This window comes from Crocodylus siamensis, chromosome 12, assembly GCF_052110815.1.
Source record: "Crocodylus siamensis isolate JL-2025a chromosome 12, ASM5211081v1, whole genome shotgun sequence".
Classification (NCBI taxonomy): domain Eukaryota; kingdom Metazoa; phylum Chordata; order Crocodylia; family Crocodylidae; genus Crocodylus; species Crocodylus siamensis.
Genome location: NC_143406.1, coordinates 24993766 through 25013101, shown reverse-complemented (window position 1 = coordinate 25013101; position 19336 = coordinate 24993766). Strand labels below are relative to the sequence as shown.

The following is a 19336-nucleotide window of genomic DNA, read 5'->3' as shown; positions in this document are numbered from 1 at the left end:
AGGACTGAAGAAGTGCTTTTCATATGATTTACCAGGCTAGCAGGCTGTACTTCTGTCGCAAGACCCAAACAGCCAAAAAGGAAACCAAGCTCAGACGGAGCAGACAAGGTGAGTCACCAAATTAGGAGTCAAGTATAGGCTAGAAAAGGGAACTTTGCAACATGAAACACCTTTGCAAGAAGAGCTGAGCAACTGGATAAAGCAACTCAGCTACATTGGTGACCATTTTCTCAACTATCCAGCCCAAGATGACAACACAAAGGCCAATCTTCTTCCTCTTTGTACATGAACATCCCAGTTTCATCTCCTGGGCCTTTATTAGGTGACAGAGAAGTGGGCCATTCGCATGACTGTTGGCATCTAACATATGGCTCCTGCCTTGTCCCTTCCCCCAGCCCTCCACGTCTGTACTGCAACAAGAAGTATGATTGATCAGGCACCCTGAATACAAATGTATTTCAGGAAACAGGGAAGAGGGGAATCCTGCTGCTCAGTAAACCTCTGTGGTGGGTGGAGTTGGGTACAGGAAGGGATCTATAAATAGGTGCAGGATAACCTCACTAAGCTGGAGCTGTCTCACACACCACTTGGTCTAACTAGGCTACTTTCCTGTCAGTGCTTTGTGCAATTGGATTGCTCTGGGCAAAGTGTTAAAATCCTTTGGCTTTGAGCTGGCTCCCTCTACACTAGGAAGGGGCCCTGGAAACAACAGCTCAGGGAAACCCATGATTCAAAAGTGTGTGTGTGTGGGGGGGGGAAATCTGTGCACAAGTAAGAGCAGGGCTGCTGGAGGCATGAGGGTTGCAGCCCTGCACCCAGCGGGTCTGGCTGCAGCAATGCCGGGTGAGGCACAAACCTGCCCCCTGCCAAGGCTACATGAAACAACTGAGGGAGGGCAGGGTCTAGGGGCTGCTTGCCCACCGTTGTGGGGGGCTGTGGGGACTCATTTACAGCAGGATGCTGCCGGGGATGCAAAGGGCTAAACTAAAGAGCAGGCTGAAGGGGCCGGTCCTCGGAGGGTTGTGAAATTCCTAGAGGAGAGCCGCCACCCTGCCCCGCGGGAAGCAGGGGGCTGAGACCTGGCAGCCAGGGATGGTGCGACTGGCAGGGAAGCCTCCGCTCCGGGAAGTCCCTCAGCACTGGCAGCTGCGGGGCCGGAGCTGAGCCCGGTGCACACAGCGCGGGGCTGCTCCCGGCCCCGGCCCGAGGCGGGAGCTGGCGGCGGAGCGGCCGGGTCTGGCGCTGCCGCCACGAGCCGCTCGCTGCGCCCGAGATCCTGGTGCCGAAACGAGCCGCGCCGCCCCCGCCCCGGCCCCGGCCGCACTTACGGGACCGGCGGCAAAGTTCTCCCATGAAGGCTCCGTCCTGCGCCTGCCCCGAGCCCGCTGCACCGGCTCCTCGGGGCGGGCGCCGGGCGCGGCCGCTCAGCAGCCGCAGCTAGCGCCGCCCCCGGCCGGGGGGGCCCCGGCCCCGCCGCGCCGCGCCGCGGGTGGAGGAGCGGTTTCGCCCGCGGGCCCGGGACACGCCGGTCGCTGGCGGGGAGGATGCGCGTCCGGGAGCGCCCGTGCTCCTGCCCCCGCCTCCGTGCCCTCCGCTGCCGGAGCCTCGCCCGCTTCAAGCCAGCCCCTCCGGCCGGCCGCCCGCGCGCAAGGCCCCGAGTCCCGAGGGGGCCGCACGGCTGGGGAGACGGGAGCCCCGTCCTGGAAGACTAATCTCGCTCCATCCGTGTTGTGCACTCGGTGCAGTGAAAGCCCGGGGCTCAGAAATGCTTGCCTCAGGCAGGACAGGGAGCAGGTCTACCTCAGCACCCACCAGAGCATCCTCTCAGTACTGGGGACAAGGCGACCTGCCGAAGAAGTCTGGCTAGCGCTTCAGTGAGGGGAGAAGGGCTAGGAGTGAAGCTCCATTCCCTCCTAAACTGTCCTCAAGGGGCTGCTGTGGCTGAACTGTAAAAGAGCAAAGGGGGGGGGCACAAAAGTCTTTAAGCAGCAAGAGGCAAATCCCAGGCAAAAAAGGAGGCCAAGAACTTCACCAGTGTTTACCACCACGATGCGAGCGCTCAATCCAACTCACCATGTAGTACGGATGTGGCTACAGGCTCCCCTGGCCAGCAGCTGCAGGAGCTTAAAAAGGCTGTTCTGCTCCAGGAAGCGAGGTGGCCTTATGAACCCGCCCAGCCTCTCCTTGCAGTCAGATGGTGTCCTGTGCCTACCTGACAATTCGGTAACAAGCAAATGCTTCTGCTCCTTCATCCTCCTGTTAGCCCCGCAGAGCCAGTACAGCCGGGACGGAGTGAGGTGGAGTTTCCACGTTTGGGGAGTCAGTAAGCAAGTTGCTTTCTAATGCACTACAAGTCTGTGCAAACCCCTCAAGAGTCACACACCCACTCTGGGTGTCACCGAGACCAGAATGAAGACAGGAAGAACAGACAGTGATGTGAGCAACAGCCTGGGACCTGAAAGACCCAGGGTCAACTCCTGGCTTTGCCACCAACTTCCTGCACAACCTCAAACAAGTTACTCCATTCTCCGGACATCACAGAGGGGTTAAAATTAATGCTGCAAAGATATGTACACCAAAGACAGGTGCTCAGACCCTAGGTGTTGGAGTCATGCATAAACAGGGAGGGAAAATTTGCCCTGATAAGCCCTTATTTCTGGGGGAAGGTGTGCCCAGAACTACTGAACCCACTGCATAACCTGTCCCCAGCCAACACTGGCCAGCCAGAGGTTCTTTTCCAGAGTACACTGCATCTAGAGTTATAAAAGGTCAATCAAAGCCTCACAGCTTAACTGTAAAATCTGTGCATGTTCCAGCTGATGCTGTACACAAAAGTAGAGCCACAAAGCTCAGTTACATGTCATAACTCCCTGCAAACTGGGATTTGACTCTAAGACACCACTAGCAAATACCCCAACAACACACAAGGCAGCCTGGCCCCAGCACTGACTCGCTCTTTGCAAATGTCAGTGCAGAGGGGGTCGGATTCACAAGAGGGTCACAGCCAATAGGAAAAGCAGTCTCATTTCCCAACAAGCTTCAAATCAATTGTTGCCAAAGTTAAGGAGCACCCTCCCCCTTTCACAACATGGTACAAAGTTGCTGGTGGAGGTGGGACATCTGGGCCAGCACAACAATTTTCTGACTGATTACAGTAAATCTATCATGAGTAACAGAGGCTTCAAGATGGAGAATTATATAGATCTTGAAGGGAATCAAAGTCCTAATTAAAAGTTATGGAAGAGGCAGTTGGTTGATGGTGTCTTTTAAGTAACAACTAATTTCAAAGTCCATTTCTGTCACTGATTTATGACAAGAAGTTCATTTTATCTGAATTAGCACCAAGTTTGCAATCCACCACCATTAAGCTGGGGCCTAAGCAGACAAATTTCAAAAAACAAACACTGGCAGAGCCTGGCACTCCATTAAGCCAATTAACATGCCTTCAATGAGATGTGAGGGGGCTTCTCCTATTTTCCAGTTTATTAGCCAATTGTGTGCAGATTCTGAGTGCAGCATTAACAAAAGCGAGTGTGGGCTGGCACAGCTCCTCTCATTAGTGACACCACAGGAGTATCTGTAGGTGCCACAGGAAGAGGAGAGAGGGGAAAAAAAAATACAAAACAAGACAAGACAGGCCACTGCATCCAACTTCCATGAGCATTAGCAGGAGGTCTCATTTTCCAACCCTTTCGCTTCAACATTTATAATCCTCATAACATATCTTTATCATTTCACAAGCCCAGCTGAGAGACGGTAGCTGAAAATCACCTTTACATCCTGCCTGTTGAGACCATTATAAAAAATGGGAAGTTTTAAGTTACTGACTACAAATGTGCTACAGATTTAATGGGCAACAGTTCAAAATGAGACTCCACACAAGGAATGCATGCAAGACTGGGGAGGAGAATGCTTCTCACACAGACTTGTGCTCCAGTTCTCTCTCTTTCTATATGAGTTTAACTTGACTGAATTTTGTGGCAGCAATGAAAAAAATTTTTTTTTCTTTCCTGCTACAGTTGAGTGTTGATTGGTAAACGGCAGATCTTCCTGTCTGAGGCTGAGCCAGCCTGCATAGAGCAGAACTGTTGTTATTGCACATTCACAGTGAGAGATAAACATGAGTAAGAACCATGACTAAGAGCCAGGCACCATCCCCTCCAAGCATCTGCCTTCCCGGGTCTCCCTGATTCATGGCACTGGTGGCTTCTGACACCAACTTCCCCTACTGGGACATTGTTGTGAAAGCAGCTAAAGCAAGAAGTAAAGCCAAACAGAAATGGCACTGGCTTGCAGAGAGATCTTCTACACTGACTGCAATCCACAAACTGTGTGTCCATTCTGAACTCCAGCTCCACATAGTCATTTAATGTCCCACCAGTGAGAAATAACCCAGCAAAACAAAGGGAACACTAAAAAAAAAACAAAAACAAAAAAAACCCTACACAAAAAGAAACAGAGCCTGCACAGCAGAAAGGTCACTCAGGACACTGGGTCCTGAAACTTAAAAACATGTTAGAGTAGCGAAGAAATTGTATTTATAAGTTGCATGAGGATCAACTTCTGTGTTGGGCATCAACTGGCTACAAATAAGTTTAGACAGAATATCAGAGGAAGGGTTTGAACCATCAGAAGAATGGGGTTCTGGGGGCAAACAACCCACCAAGATGGAACTTGATGAAGTTACGGAAGGGATGCAACAAGAAGTCTTGAGGTCCCAGGAGGGCTGCCCATTCTTACTCCTACAGTCCTATGGTCCCTGTGATATGGGCAGGTTTTAGTCGTATCTAAATCAGATCCCATGTTTGCACCACCTCACTCTCCACTGGGTATAGTAGTCCCAGGTACGTTTTGTATTTCAATTACATTTGTAAAGTGCCTTGAGTTCCAGTACACTGTACACAGAAAAGATATTATTCTAAAGGGCAAAGGCGATTGATTGTACTTTCATTTTATGCTAGCTAAGTTAGAAAGATAAGTAGATAACTAGCTGGCTTGCCGGAACAGGGTGGGGCCAGGACTTGCAGGAAGAAAGAAAGTTTTGTAGCTGAAAGGAAAACACACACAGCACAGGGCCTAGAAGGGCAGCAGCTGTAATTCTCCAAGGAAATGCTTGGATGATCTAGTGATAGATGCTATAGAAAAACCTATAAGAAAGCTACTGGCATATTTCACCCATAAGGCTTCTCCAGCAGGATAAGACAAGGGCTACTTACAGCATGAGCATCCATATCACAGCTGTCCTCAACAGAGCCATGCTACACCACTGCTACATTTTCCCATACCCCTTTTGGGACTCAGCAAGCTACTCCTTTAAGGTGGGTCCACAAGCCTAAGTTTGAGAGACTCTTTCCCCCAGGTTACATTGTTCAATACAGATTGGAGTTTCTCTGCTCTCATCGTTTACCACGTCCCAATTTCCAATCCACTGTCCTAGATTTTATAGGGCTGGTGTCTCACATTTGGCCTCAGGCAGGCACAGAAGTAGAATAAGCATGACAGACAAAAATCAGGTGGCATTTAGTGTTTGCATTAGAAACAAACCAGAAAATACAGGAGAAGGAGTAGCAGAACTGAATAAGCATCTGCACCTCACTTACAAAGTCTGCTTGACACAGAGGTTTTGTATTGGCAGAACTCCTTCTGGTGGGGGTGGGAGATAGGTAGATATTATACACACACAAACACCACCCCCCCATGCAGATCCATTTAGATCATTGTTAAAGTGCCTTATACCACTGAGTTTATTCCTTCTTTCCTGTGTGTGCACTTGTATACTGGTTTAGCTGTATGCAGACTATGGAAATTGTGCCAGTTTAAGCACCCCAATACGGCTGATCATACAGCTTTGATGTTTAGGCAAAGCCTTAGCAGTCTTTAACTGCAAACCTGCTCTTTAAACAAAGAAGATGATCTTATGGGAAGAAACTACTCTGTAGAAGGAAGAACTGCAATGTAAACACAGATGCTTTCAGCAAGTAAACATGGTGACCCAGGCCAGAACAAGAGTATTGCACTGCACTTCCTCACAACCAGCATCTCCTTTTGGGTCAAATGAGAGATCAGCAGCAGCTGACCCATGGGTGTGGGGGTGGCAAAGCCACAGCTACACCCAAGATCAGGCATAGCCATCTAGATGCTCAAAAAACCTTTAAATCAGCCTGGGAGAAGGAATGCCTGGAAGGAGGGCAGCTCAGAGTTCATGCACTACAGAAGTCATTCAAATGCCTAGTAAGACATGTAGTCACATTATAATTCTGCACTGGTATTTCCTCCATGTCAACCCACTCTCTCTGAGACATGGCATCTGCCACACTCAGAGAGGAGTTTCACTCAGTGAAGCAGCAGGCTCCACTTGCCAGGAGCCGTGCAACTATCTGAAGTTATCTGCTAAGATCACATGAAGACTCCACCTAGATAGTATGGACCTTTTTGACTCCTGCACAAGCCAGGCTGGTATGGCACACTACATAGGTGCCCTTGCAGTCTGTTACCCCTCCTCATACTCTAGAGCTGATTCCAGGTCCTGGTTCTTCTCTACAGAGTTATGGATGTCTTGAAGGATTCCCCTCCTTGATAACTGAGAACAGGGGATGATGAAGGTGACCACATCCAGAGAAGGTCCATGTCCAAGACTAGAGCACTCCTTTCCAGAGAGGATGAGCCCATCCTTAACCACATTCCTGGTTTATTTTGATGCAAAGCCAGAAACAGACTGTTCACTAAAGCAGGGGTGTCAAACTTCTTTTCCACCTGGGCCAAATCTGGATCATGAGGTTCCTCATGCACTGGCTCCAGCCCCACTTTCAGCAGCAATGCAAACAGCAGCACTGTTAAGCTCTGTGGCTCCATGAGCCCTGCTGCATAACCTCAGAGAACTGCAGGGCTCACACTGCTACTGTTGAAACAAGTTCCCAGAGGGGCTCCATATCCCAGAATTCATCCCTAGGATGAGTGATGACTGCTGTGTCAGCTCAGGGAGACACAGGGCTTAATGGGGCCACTGCTCACCCAGCTCCTGAATTTCTGGCCTCTCTGGGAGCTCTGAAGGCCAGATCAATCAGGTCCACATGCTTAAGCTACTATTCAGGGCACCAGACAGGTTTGGTATGGACAACTGGACTCGAGTGAGGAGCAGTAATAGTGCATAACCTTAGACCATTGCTGCTCCTCACATCTGTCCCAGGAGGCTGCCCTACACACAGACCCCACTCCCTAAACTGAGAAATGCCATTTTGCTCAGGGAGCTACAGGCAAAGCAGCACTGAGCTCCTGTCTTTCCTTCTCCGCTCTTGTGGGAGCTTCTGATGTAGCTGCTTGAACAGCTGCTCTGGTGCGTAAGACTCTGAAGTTCAAAGCATCATCCCACAATGGCCCCAGGTTCTTTCCTGTGCTCCTGCAGCCACAGCTCAGACACAAGAGCTCAGGCAATCCAGAGTCACATGTCCTTCCCACCCGCAGCAGCAGAGAACCTTCTGCACACAGAGCAGGGGAGGGAAGCACCAAAAAGGAAAACAAAACACCACGAGAGAGAAAGAGAAATGTCAGAGGAAATGGATGGGGTGGAGAAGGAGGTGGTAACATCCACACTGGGCCAAGGACCCACGGGAGGCAGAATAGGTCTTCTCTTGTTTTCCTTTTCCTCCCATCCACCATAAAGGGTGACAGCCACAAAAAAGAATTCCAAGCCTTAGGCCAGAATTTTCAGTCTCAGTTTCTACATCGCAGGCCAAGTTATTTCCACTGCAAGATCCTCATAGCACTGCCAGAGTCCGTGAGTCGCATGGGCCAGCTGGGCGTCTGGCCTCAGGGCTGTAGTAGATGGCCCCTGAGTGCACCAGCTTGTACAACTCTTTGTTGTATTGCAGTCCCGGTTTGTTAGGTGCACCAGCTGGCAGCAGCACAGGGCCAGCGAACGAAGGGGGTGTTAATACGTGCACAAGTAGTTGTTGAGATCTCACACAAATGGGCACCTCAGCCACAGATAATAAATCCCATGCTTAAATCATCTGTCAGGCTTCCAGATTCATTGGAACTACAATTCCCAGAAGACTTTGGGCTTATTACAGCATCAGCTTGACAATGAGAAAGAGTTTGAACCTGCTTGGAGCCTCTCCGCTGCAGTTAGGGGTTACAGGACAACTCTGACTCTCTGTTGCGGAGGACAGCCAGACAGCCGCCGTTATCGTCTCTGTTGCTCCTCACTCTGCCAAAGGCTGCTGTTTATGGTTCTGGTGAAAGCCTTGATCGTAATCAGGTAATATAACACGTAGCAAACTCAGCAGGATCCGAATGATAGGGATTCTGGACAGCTTCCTATGATTAGCAGCGGGGCAGGCCCTCTCGAGGGACTTGTGTGTGAATGCAGGGATGTCTAAAGGAACACGCTGCCGGCATGTTCAAATACAGCAACACAGGTTAATTACCCTGGCTGGCCAGGACGTCTTTGCAAATGCATCTACTGGCAAATTCTGAATGCAGGTTTCTCGGAACATATCTAATGCTTGTCCCCAGCAAGATCCTCCAAGGTTTGAAGTTTGAAAGTTGGACTTGGTTACCCTCTCACAACACCAGCTTTTGCGGGGGAAAAAAAAGTTGTTTTATTTTCATTTCCTTATCTCTGCAAAGCAGCCTGACTGATTTTAATGAAACCTGCCCTTGTATTCCTGTCCCTCTCCTCAGCCTCCTCCTCAGAAGAAAAAGTCTCCATTGGGATGAGACTGCACAAGAGAATTTATAGCCCATGATGAGGGAGTGAAGGATCCTCATTTATAATTGCATAGCTCTTTTAACCTACATTTCAAGGTAGCTGTGGTGTCACAAAGAAGTACTAGGATCACTGCAGCTCAGGGTTCGTGGAGTGGTTGAGTACTTAAGCACAACATGACAGACTTCCAGCCTCCTTGGGAATCTTGCAAGAGTGACAGTAGTGGAATGAAGGGGTTAGAGAGATAGTCAAAATTTTACAGCTAAAACAAAGGGCCTGATTCTACATCTGCCTTGCAGATCATGCTGTTAATTACAGTGGGGACAAGAGGCAACAATTCAACAATTCAGTGTCAGTGCAGAGATATTTTCCACCTGCTTTTCGGGGGAACATGGGACTGCAACCAGGTCCAGAAGGGCCCACTGCCGACTCGACCCTCTGTGCAGCACAGAGTAGTGAGTCTCACCCAAAAATCCCTGGTAGAGCTAATACATATCTGTTAAGAGGCATCTAGACACTCAGACCATTCAAACTCCAGTTCAGCCCCAAGACAAACAGCTCTGATGATCAGAACAAAAGGACATCTTGCAATGTCTAACTAATAACATAACTTTGGTCACGCGAGGAGACCCTTTGATGTGCTTGGTAAAGTGTGCAGGCACACGCACACACACACCTAGAAGGGGACACTATTTAACACCTAGGAACCTTAAAAATTAATCCTCTGCAATGCACTCATGTTCCAGGGGGTTGCACATGCCTATGTCACATCATCACCCTTACTCAGCCTCTCAGTTCTGGTCTGATGCATAGACAGGTGATTCATATGGACAAGTCCAAGACCCAGATCCCTGTCCAGTTCAGTTCTCCACCCCCACCCCCCTTCCCCAAGAGAATGGAGTGAGCAGGCAGAGCTGTGAATAGCACGGCACATCTGCCACTATAAGGAAATCCACTGCCTCCAGTTGAATAATGCTTGGCACTTATATAGGGCTTCATATCTGAACAGTACTATACAACCATTAGGGAGTGAGGTGGTCACCTGGCAAAGCAGTTAAAGATTTAGCTTCCTTGTAAACTTCTTCTTGATGGGAATGAACAGATTGCAGAAGTCAGAGGAATGTGGTTGAAAAGGAGGTGATAAGGTCTGCAGTGATTTGCATGGGTCTGGGCCAGGGGTGGGCAAAATGCAGTCCGGGGGCCGGATGCAGCCCGTCAGACCATTCCATCCAGCCCACAGGGCCCCAAATATTAATTTTCTAAATTTTTTAATCTGCCCCTGGCTGCCTATCATGCAGCCCTCAATGGGTTGCCAAAACTCAGTAAGCACCCCTCCGATCAAAATAACTGCCCACCCCTGGTCTGGGCTCTGTTCATGCTGAGATGAAAGGATCCAAGGAAAATGTAGGTGTTGCAGGAAGTAGCTGGCTCTTCATCTGGCAAGTATCAGGGGGCACTGCCTTTCAGAGCTCCTGACTCTTTGTGAGCCTTCCAGATCCCACAGCAGTCTTGGTAAGGACAGAATCATTAATGCTGATGTCACAGCCGAATCCCACATTGGACCTTTTGCCAGTGTCATCCACTTCCCCTCCAACCATTTCCATCCTTTTGCTGTACACCATTCAAGAGGAGTTCTGTGTTACCGAAGAAGCAGCTGGTTTTCAGAGGTGGGCAAAGCGATTTGTATTTATGTATGCATGTTACAGTTCATACAAATCAGCAGAAAGCTTAGGGATCCATCAAGATGGGAGGGAGTCCAAAACGCCAATGCTCTTTGCTGTAGCAGTAGAAAGGCCCAAAATTCCCTTTTGGGCTTCTCAAGTAAAAAGTGATCATTTCAAGCACTCTACAAATAGCATCCTCCAGACCCAAAGTAAGTCAGACAATATTGTTCCCATCCAATATCCCTCATACAGTGCAATAAGAAGCCCCTGAAGAGAATTCAGTGGTTGAAAGCTTGCCCCTTCATATGCCCAAAGGGCAACACAACTCCATTGTAGCAGTTCTGGTCTCCTGCCATTATATTTGCTGAGATAAAGTCAAAACCATGTTGCCCCTAAGCTAAACAGTGAACTCCATGTCTTCCTAATTACATCAATAGAAATGCATTATCCTGGCTGTCACCCATCAGCCATATTGACAGAGCAGTAATGCTCTGTAATGTAAATGCAGGGAAGAGGGTAGGTCCTTCTTGTTGTGGTGACACACTCTTCTGGATCAGATTCCCCTGCTAGCTCCTTTCCCCTTCTTCTACACCAAACAGAACTGGAGCTGCTTTTCTTTGGAGGCCTGGTGAAGTGACACTTAAGCCACTCACCATCTTTCAAATGCAGGAACAACCTGGGGAATGCCAGGTGTCAGTGGTTCTTAGATTCCCACCTGCTAACGCCACAGCCTCAAACATGTGGCAGTGATTTGGGGAGGCAAGAGTTACATGCCTCTCTAGCACTGCCTGTAGTGCTTCTTCCTCCCCTTGCTTCTCAGGCAGAGATCACTGAACACTTGACAAGCAATGGCACTTAAAATAGTAACAGGAGCTATGCAGGACTAAATATGGCCATGGCCTGCTGCACCCCTCTAGACCACTGTCCTCCTGGGCTGAAGGGAGCACATGTGCTTGAGCAGGAGATTCACACAGAATCTATGCCCCATGGCCACATGCAGGCCAGGTCAGTCAGGCAAGGGAACGGGGGTGACAGTTTACCCTGCTCTGAAGAGAAGGGCCAAGGAAGGCAAGCCTAGGAGGATAACAGCAATTCACCTGCCCCAATTACATTACAAGCAGGGGCTGCTTACTCCAGGCTATGTCATCCTTGCACTTCTTAGGCAGAAACATGGGGTCCAGTCAGTCAACTATTAATGACTGCTACTGCCCAGCATGGCCAGCTCAGAAGGACAACTCTCAGGATCTCCTCCAACTACCCTTCAGCCCACACAATGCCAGGCTCAGAAGCCAGCTAGGCTCCAATCAGTCCACCCTCTTCATTCATGGCAGAGGGTGCCACCAGGAACCTAACCAGGGATGGGAATGTGTCCAGATGGAGAGAAAGGGTAGGAGAAATAGTCATTTGTTTCCAGCCTAGCTTAAAATAACCACATGGTTCAAAACAAACATCAAATCCTCAGCTGCAGCAAGTAAGGACAGCCCCACTCATTCAGCAATGCTGTGCACAAGCCCAAGTCTGGCCTGAGCAGTCACAGGGGTGCAATACCTGTGTGCCTCATGGACAGGTGAAGCATGGGGACATCCCTCCCCAGCAGTCCACTAGCCTTGTATTAAGAGAGGCAATGAACAAGACAGAAACCTGGCAAACTTACAGATACAGTAACAGGTAGGATAACACTTCTAGCAGGGGTGAAGTGATACGATTCACTTCACCCAATATGCCACCTGACTACTGACTCCTTAATACTCCAAAACAGGATTGATCCTGCTGCCATTGTATTCAATGGGAAAATTCCTACTGGCTCGGACAGGGCAGGATCAAGCTCAAAGCCATCAATTACGCCCATGAATCTCATGACATGGCTGTGAAGGAAGCACCCCAACAGACTGTCAATGTAGTTAGTGTGCCATACATCTCAGGAGGGGGGGACTAACGATTTCCTGGCCCTCCAGATTTTTGTTACCATTTACAAAAGGTCACATCTCGCACGCAAAGGATAAAATAAATCATGATCACATTCACCTTCACTCATGAGGGAAAGGACCACTAGGAACAGTAGGTCCCCAAGTATTGTGACACACTAAGATCTGTGAACACAGATCAATAAGGAGCAGTCCATCCTGGGACTGCCGGTCCTCTGGGGCCACTCTTCTATATGTATCCATCGGTAGATGAGCCCTAAGGCTGAGAGGCAGAGTGGAGCACATCTGACAAGAAGTGTGGGCTCCAGGGACTCCTAACCAAGCCACTGCAGCCTCCCACCACCACTGCACAATGCCCCCGACTCCATGCATCACAAAGCTACCTAGGTGGTTTGACCACAGCACCAATCCATGCCGCCTGAAGAATACAAGCCTGGATGTTTATTTCCATTACAGGAATACAGAGCAAAAAACCCTCCAAAAAACACACACCATCTACAAATACATAGAGTCCAATCCACTAGATAGTACAGAAGACAGCATATTCATGAAACCTGCATTCAAACTTCAAGCACATAGTCTATACAGTGAAAACCAAATTATCTGAATATGACACACAAACGCAAGTGCTTTTTGAATAACAGAGGGGCTGATTAGTGGAGAGAGACTTTTATGTGCATCGTATCAGATACCTACACTTAAGGAGTCATGGGCTGACGTACTTCTGACTGATGCCTTATTTGTAGCATGGTAGTTCCCAAGAGTCTCCCCAGAGCTAGGGACAGTTGTACGACAATGTGACCGGCCTTAGGTCAATCTACAACCTGTGCAGTTGAAGGACAGCAGACAGGAAGGATCAAGTTGCACCTAAACACTCTGATAAAGAAAGAAGAGGGGCATAATCCCGGTTCAGATAGCAGCCGGATTCCCGACCAGCGCAGAGGACTGGAAGGTAGCATGGTCCTGGCAGCGGTTCCCAGCTCAGCGCCAGGGTGCCTGCTCAGCCGCTCCAAGCTGCCTCTCCCCACATAGCAGTGGCATGAACAACGCTCACCGGTGCCACAGGAGAGTTGGGTGCCAAAGCGGCCCCTGCGCCACCGTGCCAAGGCCGGCATGAGCTGCCACGTGCCCACAGCACAAGGACTTCCTTGGTCTGGTCGCTGCTCTGCGGCTGCGGAGTGCAGCCAGTGGCCAGGCCGAGGGGTAGCAGCCCGTCCAGCGGGGCACGGGCGGCTTCACAACAGCCACGGCCACCTCGATGTCCCGGGGTGGGGCCGGGTCAGGACGAGACCCGCTGGCCTCAGCACGGAACCCCGCACTCGGGCACCGGGAAACCCGCGTCCAGGGCCCCACTGCGCAGACCCGGCTACGGGCTCGTGTCCCCCCCGGGGCCGCCCCAGGTGCCCCAAGCGGCAGTCCCGCCGGCCGAGCCGGGCCGCAGCAGGTGAAGGGGCGCGGGGGGGGGGGGGGGCGGTCCCCAGCGCGACGCGGGCAGCCGGGCGGGGGGAGGCCCGGCCGGAGCCGGGGGACCTCAGAGCCGGCCCCGGCGCAAGGGGCAGGTCCCCGCTCCGCGAGCCCCGGGTGATACCTGGCTGGCGGCGGCGGCGCGGCCCGGCCCCGCGCTCGCAAAGGTAAGTTGCCCCGTCCCGCCCGGCGCCTGCCCCGACCCGCTTCCTCTCCCGGCAGGAGCAGCCCGAGCGCCGCCCGCGCGGGAGTCCAGAAGCGCGGCCCTACGCCAGCGCCGTAGCGGAGCGCCCCGAGCCGGGAGCGGCGCTACGCCACGGACACTGCGCACCGGCGAAGCTGAATCGCGCGGCCCGACTACAAGCCCCAGGGGGCGGTGCGAGGCCGGACCGGAAGCCGCCGGCGCGCGCGGGGCACGACGGGACGTGTAGTCCGCCCAAGGAGGCGCCGCGCGGGCCGGGGGCGGCGAATCTCAGCGGGCCCCGCGCGTGCCGGCCCCTCCAGCCGCGCCCCGGGCCTGGCGCTTGCCCGCGGCTGCCGCCGGCCAGAGCGGAGTGTGCTGCGGGGGCCTGGCGCTCCCCCCCGGGCCCTGCCCCGATCGCCCCGCGCCCCCGGGGCCCCTCGGCTCCCCCGTCCTCGACGAACAAGCCCGGGGCACAGAGGAAGTGAGGGTGGGAAGGGATCTCTGGCGGCCATTGAGTGACCCACGCCTGCTCAAAGCAGAGCCCTCCCCAACCACCTCAGCCTAGCCAAGGCTTTGGAGACGGGTCTTAAGCCCCCCAAGGATGGAGACTCCACCACCTCTCTAGGTAACCTGTACCAGTGCTTCACCACCCTCCTACTGAGAAAGTTTTTCCTAATATCCAACCTAAACTTCCCTTGCTCCAACTGGAAACCGTTGCTCCTTGTTCCATCATCTGCCACCACTGAGACCACTCTACCTCCATCCTCTTTTGAATCCCTTTCAGGTAGCTGAAGGCTGCTATTAAAACCCCTCTCAGTCTTGTCTTCTGCAAACTGAAAATAAGCCCAGTTCCCTCAGCCTCTGCTCAAGTCCTGTACCCTGGCCCCCAAAGCATCAGGCCCCTGCCTTGGGCAGATCTGGAATTCTGAAGAGCAGGGTGCAGATCACACAACCCCTATTTTTCTCTGTTGAAAAGAAACTAGAACCTTTACTAACGTGCCAGGGGCGTAGGGCTGTGTTATTTGGTTTAAGATTGAAGCAAAAACAAATATCACGTCATTGGAATAAATTAAAAACAAGCTGCCACTTACTAGGAGCAGCTAACAGCAGAACGGCAGAGCAAAGGCTGGCTTGGTTGGTGAAATGTCAAGACGAGAGAGGGTCATTAACCCTGTGGAATGAATGAGACAGGCACTGCTCAAGGCATCTATGGCTGAGTGTAATTTACCTGATCCTGACTAGAAATGCTGCTGCCACTGCCAGGCACTTGGTTTTAAACTTTGGGTGGAGGAAGAATTAAACAGGAGTGGGGGTGCACTTGCACCCCCCACTTCTGATCCACCCCTAACACCACCTCCCAGTCCCCTACAGCCACTAGAACACATGATCAGTCTGCCACACGCTTCCCTACAGTTATCCAGCCCCTGCCAAAATGCATCTACATCCAGGACATAACACAGCTGCCATGCACCACAGTTAAAAACAAGAAGTTGGAGGAATGCAAAAGGCACTACAGGTGGTCAAGAAAGAAAGGACTGGGTGCCAGGAAGAGCCTGCATTATCATTCTAATCCAAAGCAAGGGGCTGGAGCTCACGGGGTTTCACCAGCACAACTAAAAAGCAAAACCATAAATCATTCTTTATGACAAGCAATAATAATGTACATTTGATTTAATCTTAAAAATCAGTGAGAAATTATAAGCTTTTGCAGCCTGCCCCCTTAATAAGAATTTAAAGCATTTCTCAGCCTACCTCTGCTGAGGATGGTACCAAGTTCATAGCTAAGGTAAGGTATTTGCCCAAGGAGGGAAAAGATTCTCAGCAAAAGCCAAGTGCTGCAGCCTCACACCACACTCCCACATGGAGCTCAGTAATGCAAACCCTATGCATGCAAACATCAGGATCTTTAATGAGTAATCAGGAGAATTTACTTAAACCAACCACCACCATTCTTTTTTATATGCCTCCTTTCAGGAGCTCTTAACAGTCGCATTCCCCAGCTTTTTCTCATAGCAAGGAGGGTTTGAAACTCATGTCAATAAAATGACAGGTGAGTGTCTTGGGTGATCACATGACTCCAGGAAGACCCACAAAAATGTTATGAAGCTCCTGACAAAATTGCAAGCATTTACGGTGCTGGAAGCTCAGAGTGGGCACGGGGGCAGAGTCTTGGACACCAGTGGCAGACAAGTGAGACTCCTAATGAAATGGCCAGAGCTGTGCTATAAACACTAAGTCATCCTGAAGTGTGGATGAAAGCTGTATTCTGCTTGAGAACACAGTCAACACAGGTGAATCATGTATAAAATGCTGCATATGAGAGTTTAGGAGATTCATTTTGCCTCTGAAGATGATTGCTTTCACTGGCCTATGCTATAGAATCCAACCAGTACTTCACTGTGTTTAATTAAAGTACTCTCTCTCACTCACTTTCAAAGCTATTTAAGCCTCAGTTGTATGTGCTATCCCCTCAGAGGCACAACACTGAAAATCCACCTCATTTAAAATAGTTAGATCCCTTCCACCCCCCTCCCAGTTCTATTTAAACTATATAGCAACCAATTCAGTCCAGGAAATTAAAAACAGAAGTAGTCTCTATTTCTGTAGGACCATCAAAAATAGTGTGATTTGGTTACTGCTATTGTTTTGTCACAAGTAAAAGAGAGAACATTATTCCCAGATGTTGATTTGCTAAGTAAGATGATTTGGCACGAGGAGACACAAGACAAATCATTGTCGTTCAAACAAAACCAGCTTTGTTAATTCAGCTGCATTCAGAACGGGGAGGGAAATCGATGTTTGCTAAAGGAAAAAAGGGCAGTCACTTATTAGAATAACATTACCTTTAGGCTGCTATTACAATCTTCGGAAACTGAGGCAGTGCTGTCCACTTCCAGCACAAATGGTTAAGAGGTCCCTTCTCCATTTTAGTGATGCCACAGGAACTACAGTGGTAAAGTCAGTGTGGCAGGGCACCTTTGGTGCCTGCTGCTTTAAGAGCAGAAAACAGGCAGCAGCCAGGTGCTGGATGAGGACAGCCATGGTGGACCCAGGGATAGAAGCTGGGCTGCAGTTTGCTGCAGGAGGAAGGAGGTAACATCAGGCTGAGGGGCTGCTCTGGCCTGGTCAGAGGGTAAGGGCACAAGGTATGGGGTGGAGATGACCCCTTGTCCTGGGCAAGATGTAAAACTGCACCCTGCCAGGGAAGGGTGGTCAGGTGGGGCTCCTAGTGGCATGTCAGGGAGCCCCCAGGACACGTCAGGCCAGTGACCTCCCAGGTGAAAGACAGGTTGGGGTGCCTCATAACCCCAGCCCCACATCCCTGGTGGTGTTCTAACGAGCAGGGGGAGCCCAGGGTTTGTTAAGGAGCCCTGAGGCAGAGGAGGGACCTAGGGTCATGCCCAGGCAGCAGGAAAAGCCTGGTGACTAGTAGAAAGACCCGGAGTGACAGGGGTGATGATTAGAGTGGTCCCAAGAGTGTGGAAGAGTGAGGAGGCCCATTGTGGGATAGTGAGGGACCAGGAGCAAAATAGGCCTACAGTTGTACAACCGCTCAGTCAATGCTCAGGTGAGGATAGCGGGAGATACCCAACAGACTGTGCTGGGGCTAACCAAGGCGAGGAGAGCTAAGCCCGAAGCCAAGTGAGGCCAGGCAGGATGAGTGTGGCTCAGAGAGGGCAGTACGAAATAGGCTGGGCGAGAGCCAGTGGGGTGAGTGGGACCCCAGTGAGAGAAGGGTAGTGTGCGAGTGGCCCTCTGGGGCTGCAGAAAAGAACTACAGTTGTGTGCCCACTTTGCTCCGGCCATAGGTTGGAAGTAACACTAAAGTAATGCTTGCGAGGCATGGGACCTGTGGAGGGGAGGTCAGAGTGGGTATTAGGCCCTTGTCAGCAGGGCAAGTAATGGGTAGTCTCCCGCCTTAGTAATAACTCTCATATATTTTTCCATCAAGGCATGGAAGGAAAACGAAGCAGGCGGTTACCCCAGGAGCAGGGCGGCTGGTGAAGACCTGATGAGGAGGCACCCTGTTACAGTCAGGAAGAATAAAATTTTAATATCATCAGGGATGTACTTTGCCTTTCTACTTTGTTCCCCTGAGCAGGGAAACTAGATCCATCAACTGCATTTCTTTATAGTCACTCACTTTCTGCTTCTAGTGCTCTACCTACTCTCCACCTAGAACACAACACAAAAAGCAAAAACAAAAACACCCCATGCTCCAAAATGTCCTCTTGTCCCCAGGTCTAAGTGAAGGCATAAGCCCCCAGGAGATGAAACCAACATGATTTTTTTTAAATACAAATATACCCTGCTGCTTCTTCCCCACTGAGGAGTCATTTCAGGAAATTCACTGAAACCTGGTAAGGGGGTTAGAATTGGACAGTCTTTGGCCTGGTTGATTTTTTTTTGTTGTCCTCATATAGATTTGGGGGCAAATTAATTACACAAGGCTCCTTTTTAATGCAAGTCTCTGACAGGTGTGCACTACACCACAGGATGTGCAAGGAACTGCACCCTACACTGTTGCCTACACGACTGTGGTTCATTCCAAATTCAAGAGTTCATTTAAGTCGCTCACTTTCTGAGAGGTCAAGAAGAGGAGGTGCTGTCTGTCCAGACATCTGAGGAAATCTGTATTTACACCCCTGTATCTGGCCTTTTCTCTTGAGCACTCAGACCCTGGGTGGTAGCAAGTGGTCTTGGATGGCAATCAAGCAATGGAGCCAGGTCCCATACTCATAGTCTTGAGGAAAGGCACAGTCATGTCCGTGTACTTAATGGAGGGGATCTGAAAGAGAAGAAGCTACTTTCACTCACTCTCTCACTGACACACACAGATGTATGTATGCAACATCCCAACAGCAAAGTGAGATGAGCTGCTGGTTGTTTTTTTTCTCTGTTACCCCAACTATTTTCCCAGCTGAGAAACTGTCACACACTGCCCTACCACTTGCCTCCAGTTTGAGAAGCTGAGTGCAACAGTCAGGATGAGGGGAAGTGTCAGTGCAGAGAGAGAGGAGTTCAACAACAGGAAGCCCCAATGCAGGCATTTCCATAGCCCCACTGGGTCGCTGCAGGGGTAACCGACCCTGTACTATCATTTGGAATTTTTGATGCAGATGAACAGGGAGCCCCTATGCAGCCATTTGCATAAGCCTCAGTCTCTTGCTTCCCACTGTGAGCTTCCGGGCTAGATGTCCCTGCTCCCCCAAAGACCCACACTAGAGCCTGCATTTTCAAACACCTGCTAGATTGCAAAAGCTTCATTCACATCATGCTCCAGCCTGTAACAGACCCTGGGACCAGCCCTTCCGCATCTGATGCAGCTTGGAGGCAACTACAAACTGGAGCCACACAGCCTTCATAGCTTCATAGGTTCAAAGGAGCAGCT

At 50.6% G+C, this 19336-nt stretch overlaps 2 protein-coding genes across 4 annotated transcripts in view; one reads left to right on the top strand and one right to left on the bottom strand.

Moving 5' to 3' along the window:
* CAPN15 (calpain 15) overlaps window positions 1–14019 on the bottom strand; it is a 77920-nt gene extending 63901 nt beyond the window's left edge. The window contains exons 1-2 of one of the 3 annotated variants that reach the window (XM_090023950.1): window positions 13885–14003; window positions 12993–13172 (exon numbers count right to left, since the gene is read on the bottom strand). The gene's annotated coding sequence lies outside the window, so the exon portion shown is untranslated. Of the gene's footprint in view, window positions 1–1328; window positions 1473–12992; window positions 13173–13884 lie in introns of those variants that run through there. The other 2 variants (XM_090023949.1, XM_090023951.1) reach the window with 2 other exon arrangements.
* LOC149854801 (uncharacterized) lies at window positions 13183–14429 on the top strand. The gene is made up of 2 exons (XM_090023952.1): window positions 13183–13740; window positions 13983–14429. Exons 1-2 carry the CDS (start codon window positions 13555–13557, stop codon window positions 14427–14429), a joined length of 633 nt encoding a protein of 210 aa, XP_089880078.1. The 5' UTR covers window positions 13183–13554.
* The last annotated feature ends 4907 nt before the right edge of the window (window positions 14430–19336 follow it).